Below are 10,625 nucleotides of genomic sequence, written 5' to 3'. Positions count from 1 at the left end.
TCTGCTGTATCGTTGCCGAATWTGTTATAGGGAATCTAGATTCTTATTGACTTCGGCGGTTTATTAGCTTTAATTTCCCTTCAGCAATTGCAGTGACGGTAGCTTGGTCTTTGGCAATCCCACCTAGCATGAAGACTGTCCCCTGGTACCCACTTACTTATGCCCCTTCGCCAAGGYAGCTTCAGCTTTAAAAATGTACGATTACTGCTAAATTTTTTGAGGTTGCGGAAGTTTTGGTCAATAGACTTCAAAATCATGAAATTTTTCAGATAAAATATTCGATCAGARCATCCGCCCGAATTTTATGATAGAGGTTGTAGAAGAGTGATTGTGGGATGGACACTTGCTCTCTCTCTCTTATGTAGGCTCGTACGTACATTTAACTGCTAGATCTTAGATCGATTCCAACTGGTCACCTAGTAGAGAAATGAAAGAAATAGTTTTCCGTACGGATATAGTAAACTCTTGTATGTTTACATAGAACAGGTGATCCAATTAGAGGTACTTTTTCTGACAGATCGTGAGTCGTGTCAACCTCTCTCGAATGTTGGCCGCGGCTGCGTCYCATATGGTCCATTCCAAGCACTTAAACTTGGATCACCCTTTATATGCAAGCACTGCTGGAAATGGTTTTAGGTTACAACAGCTTGTACAACGGAACAGCGTAAAACCGCAATGGTAAATGTAAGAAATGTGAGTGATAGTTTGTGCAACASTCTCGATTTTGAAATGTTGATATTGAACTACACGCGTATAAACAAATACTCATATGGRTATTGTTATGAAATTCAATCTAAAACAATGTGAAAGGCAAATATTGAAAAATTCATATAAAAAGCATTGTTGCCACATGCACTTTGTCACATGCCACACAAAACTCCGCGGGGAACWACGGAATTTCGTTAGTTGACGGTTGCGCGCATACCACGCCGGACGATACCAACGAAATACCACAGGACAACACGCGGCGCGTGACACCGGACTCCGAGTATTTTGCGCAAAGCCAAAGGATATAATTGAAATCGAGTGAGCAAAAGCGGTGAGTTGAAAAAATCACAGGGCAAACAACAAACAAWATGAGTGCACGTAGTAAATTGTGGCGCGACAAACGCTGCAGGTGGCTGCTAATCGGAATTTGTTGCACACTATTACCACTGCAAACACGCAATGCGGCAGCAATAACGGTAACGTCAGCAAATGATGGCGCCGCGACCAATACAGCAACTAATTATCAGCAAAATCGTAACTATGAGGATGCGGCGGCAGCGGCTGTAGTGACGGCGGCCATGAACGCAGCCGCATTGCCAATGGCAAAAACAGCAACAACAAATGATTACGCGCAACAATTGCCGCGCTATTATGCAGCACTAACGGCCGATGTAGGCAATGCGAATTTGGCTGCCGCAGAGCCGATTTATAGAAATTATTTTGAAAACACCGACACCGGTGGCGGTGATAAAATCGATGCGGCAACGGTGATTTTACGCGACCACATGGCACAATGGCCCTTGCCAGCTGCCAGCGGCCAGCCAACAGATGAGGCAGCAATGACAGCAGCTGGATTTGTGCCAACTACAATGAYTGCTGCCGGGCAACATTATGCTGAAAGCACGAGCGCTGATGGCGCGGCGGCGTCGGCGGCGGYAGGGCACGCGCATGMAGGCGTTGACTTTGGAACAAACAGTGCGCGCRTCACTGGCAATGCGGCRCRCAGTGTGAGTGACAGTAGCGCTGGCGCTGCCTACGCATATGAGTRTGCGACGCCCAAAGGCAAAATTGATTACGAATTCAATGGAGCTAATTACCAGAGTGCCGGTAACGGTGACAATAACGGTAATGGTGGTGGTAGTGGTAATAGTGCAGATCAAGCGACTGTAACAGTAGCTGAGGGCGGTGCGCATATGGGCGCGGCCGATGTGTATGRCATGTACAAATATGATATGAGCGAATATGCGCAGCACTTGCAACGCGCACTGACAAYGGCCGATGTGAGCGGCAAAGATGCGCATTATGCGGTGGCGGCTGTTGATACCGAAAGTGCCAATCAGGGCGCCGGAGCCGGCGGCAGTGGCGCATATTTCGAGAATCATTTGCCGAGTTATGAAAATTATTTTATGCCCACTTACCAGATTGGACAATTTTCCAATTACCACAGCCAACAGGCGGAGCAGGAGTTGAAGCGGCGCGCACGCGGAGAAGAGCCGGCGCAACAAAATGAACAGCCCGCGAAGGCGGACGGAGTGCAGCTGGAGGAGGCGCGAACACAATTACGGCCAYTGACGCTACTCGACAGCGCCGATGACAACAATGCGATGTTGCAGCAATTTAAAAAAGGCGCGAATATCGAAAATTATGCAAATGACAGGCAAAAATTGCATTACTTTGCCAAACAACCGCAACTGGCGCAGGAGCTGGAGCAGCCACAGCAACAGGGACAGCAACAGCAACAACAACGGCAAGAACAAGCGCAGCAACAATATCAAGAGCAACAGCGCTTGCAGGCGCACTACCAACAACAACTACAGAAGCAAACGAAACAACAGCAAGAAAACCTCTACCAGCAGCAACAACTCTCACAACAACAACAACAGCAGCAAAAATTGCAGCTGCCACATCAGCAACGCAAATTTCCCGAACTGATGCATTTCTCGCTGCATCAGCACTTGCCACGTCAACGRCAACGGCTTGCAATGGCGCTTTCGAAAGTTTCGCGCCCACACAACCCACTCGCGCTATCCACGCGTCGTCGCCGTCAGCAAAGGCGTGATGCCACGTCGCTKCAGGTGATTGGCAACACTGGCAGCCGGAGTGCGCTGCCAACACCGGAGCAATCACATGCGGCGGGTGGTGGTGTGGTGAAAGGCGGCAACAATGCCAATACAAATGGYGACACACTCACGTTGCACAGTCGACTGGGCAATGACAAAAGAAGCAAAAGCGAAAGCTTTGCGGATATCAGCGGCGAAGCCACACAATATTCCTATGCGCACATCTACCCAACGCATGTGTCACAGCTCATCGATGACAGCGCAAATGAAATTGATGACACGCCTAACAATATTGACGACAGCGACGCACACAACGCGCACAGCAACAACAGCGTTGACAACGACAACGAGGACGTGGACGAGACCAACCGCCGTGACCAGCAGCAACATTACCTCGCAGCTATCAACCATCCACAACTCAGGCCATACCGCCCAGTGCAACAATACACACTGCCGCCCATCACAACTTCGGAACGGCATACGCCAGCAAGCACCGCGGCGCTTGCCGGCATACCACTCGCACGTCACGTGGAGGTGACCAAGCATATTCCCGCCATCGATTACGAACGCGTTCACGTGCCGTACAACCAAAGCGTTCCCATACACATCCCTCAGCCCATTATAACAGCCGTACCACGGCCCTACGCCATACGCGTGCCCGTTGCGAAAACTGTTGCAGTCCCGAAGGTGCAGGAGGTGCGCATTCCGATAGAGAAGGTGAAACCGTTTCCTGTAGAACGTCCAGTGCCCTTCATTGTGGAGCGACGCGTCCCCTACATGGTTGAAAAGCAAGTGGCAAAGCCCGTTTACTATCCTTATCCCGTTAAGGTACCCATAGTAAAGACCATTGTACACAAAGTGCCGCGCCGACCTCACAGCTATACCACATATCAGCCACATTCGAGCTCATATCCGATCTCCTTGGGTCAATACCATTTACAGCAGCAACAACATTTGGAGTCACATCCGCTGACCCCCGCTCATTATGCGCACRCGGAGCATTTGGGTTGAGGTAGTCTGATATAATCTTATCGAACTCAATTGCATGACTTCAGAAGTAAAATTGTTATTTCGTTAACTTAACAGCACTAACGTTGTAATTCTCAAACGGTCTATTCACTTTCATGCTACATATATATTCTCAGACTCTATTATATAGGGCGCTTACCCAAAAGCATTAATTCCCAAAAAAAAATTTAGTACTTAAGAAGTTAAATGCAGAATCCRTATACACTTGCTTTAGTACACTTATTTAGTTCATCTAACTACACGATTTGATAATGACGACGAGAAAAAAGGAATAAACGAAAATCTACCGAAGCAYATAAGGATTCCGATCCACTTCTTTCCTTGCACATTCACATTGTACAGTTAGGTATTTAATTTTTAATGATATACATACATCAGAATAAGTACAAATATTAACAAAATAAACCCAAAATTTTTTACAAAAGTAATTTGGTATATATTTTTGACCAGCAGTGAACCCAAAATACTCTCGACAAAGCCCTCATGTATATATTAATATAGATACATCTATATATATAATATATATAGATCTTATTGTGTCTTTGATTTCTTAGACTTATAACGCTATAAATTAATGCCTGTGATCTTTAATTCGTCTCGGAAATGGTACCTTTACAGCTATAACGAGTCATATCGCTGTCTTGATTTAACTTTGGGTACTCCAATTTTGGTTTATAACGGGTTTTTTAAATGGTAGATACAAAAGCATACCGATAGGGCCGCTCTTTTGACATTTCTCTTCAATAAAGTTTGCCATTTCACCTTAGAAAGACATACAATCCAACTTACTACTGAAATTTGGAGTCAGTGGCCTCAACTTTAGGAGATCAAATTGACAAAAGAATTGAAGCCGGTTGACTACCAGAATCGTATGTTCCTGAATTGGGCTCAGCAGCAACTTGAAAATGATCCGCATTTTCATCGAAAAATCATTTTCAGCGAWGAGGCTCACGTCTAGCTGAATGGCTTCGTCAATAAGCAATATATGCGTTATTGAATCGGCAGCATGYTACACGTACTCCATGAGTCACCATTGCATCTCGAAAGAAATACGGTTTGGTGCRGTTTATGGGCCAACGGCGTCATTGGGCCTTACTTCTTCCGTGATGATCAAGACCGGCGCGTTACTGTGAATGMGAATCACTACCGCTCAATATAACCGAATATTTTTGGCCCGAATTGAAGGATGAAGAACTTGAACAATATGTGGCTCTAGCAGGCGCTATTSAATATCATAATCGATTTATTGAAAACGAAATTTGGTGAACGTGTTATCTCACGAAATAGCCCAGTTAATTGGCCGCCGTTACGCCAACAAGCCAGCGACGATTGATGAACTTCGTACGAATATCGACCATGAAATTGCTGCAGTATCTGTCGCTCTTAATGAAAAACCCATTAATAATTCAACCGACTGCAGTCGATAGAGTGATGAGCTGTTCGCGATATTCTTTGAAATCTTTTTCTTCTTTACTTACGTAGACACCGCTTACGCGATTATAACCGATTTTGCTGCCCGTAGTCTAAAACTTCGAGAAATTTATACCAACTAGAGTAAAGAGAACATTAAGTTCTCTTTGGTGCTAGCTAAGCACTTCAGAAATGAGAGTTCTTAACGACCACTCATTCTCCAATCAGGGATATAAAAACTTTAGTTTGGATGGAGTGATTCCAGCTAGTAAACCTTTTAGGAATTTTAGAAACTCGGATGGGGGTATCTACTGCAGGARGCTTCGCTCAGCTTTTCAAATAGAGTCAGTTTCCGATTTAAAGCTTTCAGCGTGCTCCGTGCAGAACCTCTTTTGAAAGCTTATGACCTCTGAAAACTCTGAAAGGCAAAGGGATTTGGAACCATCAGAGCTCAGATCTTCAAGACTTTTTTACAAAGCCCGAAAAAGCAGTTATAACGCCCACTGGGCGCTGTATAAGACAGGACTTGAAACAAGGCAACTGTCAATAAAGAAGAATAAGAAGGTTTCGAAGAGATTCTTTAGCAGCCTAGGCTGAAGAATCTCCRCTTCCATAYTTCTACGAACCCGGCGAATTGGCTGGAATATATATTATCTAGCTCAATAAATCTGTGACTGGCTCTAGGCGATTTGTCAATATGCGACGGTCGTTTTGATCCATATCTAGGAGTTTTTTACATCACAATAGACAGCCCAAATCTCTAGATGTACAAGTGGTATTATACCTGGTCTCACGAAAAATCAGTGAAGCAAGTAAAGAGATMTTGGGCGGATTACCCGAAACTAAGAAACTTTTTTGTTGATATGTTTCAGTTGTTGCCTTGTAGAGCGGTTAAATCGGCTTTATGGCCATATATACATATGAAGACCAAGTAGCATGAGAGCTTATAGCGACTGTCTTCATTATTTGAGAATTTCGGAGCACGGTTGATCATTTGTCGATGGAATGAGTACGTATTGTGTGAAAATGCTCTGGATGAAATGTGTTCAACCTTAGCTTACAATTGAAGAAAAATCACGAAACTGCGAAGATAATTAAATCAGTGCCTTATGGCTCTCGTTTGTAGATATTTGTAGTTTCCAAAAAAAAAAAAAAAAAAGTGTGAACTAACTAACTAACCGTATTTGTACCTATATATTATAGCTATTTAATACAGAGCATATTTTGGTGTCAAAGCGAAGATTATTGAGCCAATTATGAAGGCTTACATAAATAATAACTAATTTATGCTCCTTAGGGTGTATATAAATTCAGCTAATTTGCTTTGTATATGGCTCCAAACCATACACTAATGCTCTCTCGTGCATACAAGCAGATTACTGGATTTTTATAAGTATATAATACATATATATTTTTTTTTTGAATTCACTCTTTAATATAGAAGGCTTACACACAAAATAATAATAGAAAGAATTATAAACATACATATATATTTGCATTCACACATACATAGATATATGTATTTTAATCTCCGCTATTTATAAACCTTTGTACTTCACACGCCGCTTTTCCGCCTCCCAAGTCACACCGCTCAAATTGACGSCGACCAAAGTCACGTGGCTACTTGGAATTCAGTCATTGCACGCTTGGCTGCCTCATTGGTCATTGGAATTGAATCAAATTCGGAAATACGAAACCGTAAAGGAATTTAATCCAATTTGTGTGTGAGTGTTAGTTTTACCAACTGACGCTGATGGCTGATGGCTGATGGTGATGAGAGAGGTGGGCTGTAAGCTTATTTGCTCTTTGTTGCTGTTCGGATGGGTTTACGACAATGATGCTTTTGCTTTCTGCTTTCTGCCGTTGAGCAACAAATTTATTATTTACACATAGCGATTGGTGTAACAATGAAAATCAAATTTTCCTCATGATTTGTTAACCGAAAGCGATTAAAATTGAACGGCAAAGATTTTTTCAATGCTCAGCGACCGATACTGCGGCCCAAAAGGAGAAATGGTTAGACGGATAAGAATAGAATTTAGAAAAGTCTACTTTTGTGCGCCTATAAGAGTACATTTATGCTTAGGTGGGATAAGTATTTGATTTCATTTTATGGCGTTTATGGTCGAGTGAGAGGGTTATACTAATAAGTACAGAGCAAACGCAGGGTGTTGTGAAATGGATAAAGGAAACTAATATTGCCGATATAATCCGTGCTTTATTTCAAATTGTATCATTTAACTGGCTAGAATAATAGAAAGAAGTATTTACGAAAAAAAGAAAAAAAAATCCAAGAAAGTGCAATAAAAGTCGACTAACGAAACTGACAATAGATGATATTTCTGCAAGTTACATTTATATTTGCTTAATAAAATTAAATTAGCTGCATTTTATTATATTTTACTCTCAACACACTCGAAAAAACAGCCAGGTTGAAAAAATTTGTATTATCAATGACTTTTTTTTAGGACAACTGTCAGAAGCCAAGGAATAAGTAAATTTTAGGATTTGAAAAAAGTTATGTTATTGCTGCTATATTAAAAAATATAACCCATATATGATACATGTATATCTGAGAACCGATGTAAAGCATAGTTCTATTATTTCGCYACTGCCTTCTGCTGCTGAAAGTTCCCCGACTTCAAGCTTGTATAGCCTTGACAGCTGTCGGACCATTCATTTGTGAATTATATAATTTTCAGTGAAGTAACTTTTGTTAATACAAAAAAATTGATAAAAATTAATAAAAAGGTATTTTGCGTATAGATAAAATATTGCTTCTTTAAGTGAAAAAATGACGAATCCCTCAACACTGCCACAGGAAAATTAACCAACAAGGATATGAATGCTAAGTTTAGAGGTGGTGAAATGTGCATAAAAGACGGCGAATGTAGTAGACGACCAACGAAAACATCAAAAAGCGTTCACAAATATCTTTGGATGACAGTAAAGTGAAGTTCTTTGAGATAGCAAGCACTCTAAAAATATCAACTCAACGATTACAATATATCATTCATGAATATTTGATGACCGAAAACAACGATGACGATGTTTGAATATGTTCAAGCGTAATAAATTCGAACTTTTGCGTCGATATGTGACAATGAATGAAACATGGCTTTCCCAYTTCACCTCGAAGTYCAATCGACAGTCATCCGARTGGACCAGATATGACAAATCCGCTCCTGCGCATAGAAAATACTCAACACTTGGCTGGCATGGTTATGGCGGCGTCCGTATATAAGGATGCGCCTGAAATCATTTTTATTGACTATCTTGGAAAAGGAAGGATCATCAACAGCGACTATTACATTRTTATAATTTAATTGTTAGTATATTTTATTTAATATAATCACTCGGAAGTTTGCATAGTTGACCAAAATACTTTCCAACGCGACGACCGTACAACGAAGACGTTTTAGCTGGAATCGCTACACCCAATGTAAGGCTGTTTACAATACCTGCTGAAGTTCTCTTTCGTGGAATCCTGGGAATTTCATGGAAGCGTCGAAAAACTGCGGGAGAACCACCTGCTGGCGCATGGTTGATTCTGATCTTAGGACTACATTATTTAAAAACTTTGTCAAACAACCGGAATGACTTTACTAGTTTGTTTTGACTCTAAGATTGAACAGGTTTTCCGTTAGAAAAGATGTCAGCATAAAAGTCGTTGAATGAATATAATTTCCCGGCCCACCCCGAGATAGAATTTATTTACTTCGAAATAAGAACTAATATGGCTCATTCCATTCACAATTTTCATATACCATATGCTTCTAGCTTCAAAACAGTATTCTACTTGTATTGGGTTAGTACAGTGACCTTCTTGCGAAATAATAAATACGTAAGCTTGGTTATASAATATTTTATATTCTTGGTGACTTTAGGTCTTTGCTGATCTYACTAATTCATTACACCATTTCCTCTCATTAACTTAGAATATTAGAATTATTATCAGGCTATAACACTGTTTCCAATGGTTCTCGAATTATAGAAAAATACAGTTTTTGTTATTTAAAAAGATACAATAGACCACATTTAGGATTAATATCACTCTAAGGGAAGTCGTTGATACTGCGAATTGTGCAATAAGTGGTAAAAGATGGAAAGGGAGCACAAAAAATATTTTGCTCTAATCACGCTGGATGTGAAGAATGCGTTCAATTATCACGCAAATAGGATATAGGGACTGTTATTCGACATGGACGAGGGCACTCAGAGCTAAACTATCTCGAGTGGAGTACCGCAAGGCTCAGTCCTGGGCTCCCTACTATGGAACTTGACATACGGCAAGATTTTTAAAAATTACAGCAACCAAAAAACGTCAAAACAATGACATATACGGATGACCTCACAGTGGTAGCAGTGACTAAACAATGGATGACTTCTGGCTCAAATTCAATGATAGCATAAATGGTCTGCATCAGTGATTTGCTAGAATGAGTTGCGAGAAAACGGAAGTCTTGTTCATTAGCAAAAGGTAGGTGAGAAAAAAGGTTTCACTCACCATAGGAGAATGCGACATTATTTCACAAGTATCTCGGAGTAATGTTGTGCATGGGCTCACTGTAGAAGTARCAGGTGCTTTTCGAACGATATCAAGCGGCCCTGCTGAAGTTCTAATTAGAATGCCGCCCATTGACATCCGGGGAGACGAATTCRCGTGATTAGAMCAGCCGTRAAAATGAGGARAGAACCWAAAGYATCASAATGTGACAGWAATGGTGGCAAACTTCAACCTAAGGACGGTGGACCCACATACTCTAGACTACGGAAGAACTCTGTCATGTTTACACATCTTGGGTGAATAAAAATCCGAGYCCGTTCCGGTTACGTAGACCCAACCGTCGTTACTGTAGTCATAAAAATAGTCCGATAGTTTCAAAAATAACACCAGCTACGGATAGAGATGGCGTTAAACATCTTACAAAGTCGTATTATTTTGGATACATATTAAATAGATGGACGAACTAAACGCATGTCGCAATTAAGTGTGGCGTTCCTCGCCATTACTTTTGCAAATAAGTTCGGCAAAGGCATAAGTGTTTCTTGTAATTTGCTCAATATTGCTGCACACGAAGTGGCAAGCACGAAGTGCAATTTTCCTACCTCGTTCACATATACACACGCACTAACGCATCGATAGCTGCTTTCGCCAGYGCATTCATTAGTTGGCATGCGGCAGTTTTCGGACACAATTAAAACTTGTTTGCTTACGAAAAATTTTAGTTTGGAATGCTCAAGCATTTGCACAGCTATTACTTTTATTTTCGCCAGTATTTTCTTGAGAAACTTTATAATTGCAATTATAGAATCGACTCTACAGAATTGTGCCGTGAATTTCCTATGAATTTCAATTAAGGAAAATTACGGCCAACTTCGTTACGAATACGTGATGCTCGTGCTCGTGTGTAAGTG

At 41.3% G+C, this 10,625-nt stretch overlaps 1 protein-coding gene across 1 annotated transcript; it reads left to right on the top strand.

The window, feature by feature from the left end:
• The first annotated feature begins 876 nt into the window (after positions 1 to 876).
• On the top strand, positions 877 to 4,091 carry LOC108977541 (chromatin modification-related protein EAF1). Its single transcript, XM_018947259.1, has one exon. The coding sequence runs from the start codon at positions 1,077 to 1,079 to the stop codon at positions 3,777 to 3,779; it is 2,703 nt and encodes a 900-aa protein (XP_018802804.1). The 5' UTR covers positions 877 to 1,076; the 3' UTR covers positions 3,780 to 4,091.
• Positions 4,092 to 10,625: the final 6,534 nt, after the last annotated feature.

Source organism: Bactrocera latifrons, unplaced genomic scaffold (genome assembly GCF_001853355.1).
Source record: "Bactrocera latifrons isolate USDA-ARS-PBARC rearing strain unplaced genomic scaffold, ASM185335v1 scaffold_91, whole genome shotgun sequence".
Taxonomy (NCBI): domain Eukaryota; kingdom Metazoa; phylum Arthropoda; class Insecta; order Diptera; family Tephritidae; genus Bactrocera; species Bactrocera latifrons.
Note: the sequence above shows the minus strand (reverse complement) of the source record. Positions and strands in the feature narration are given on the sequence as shown.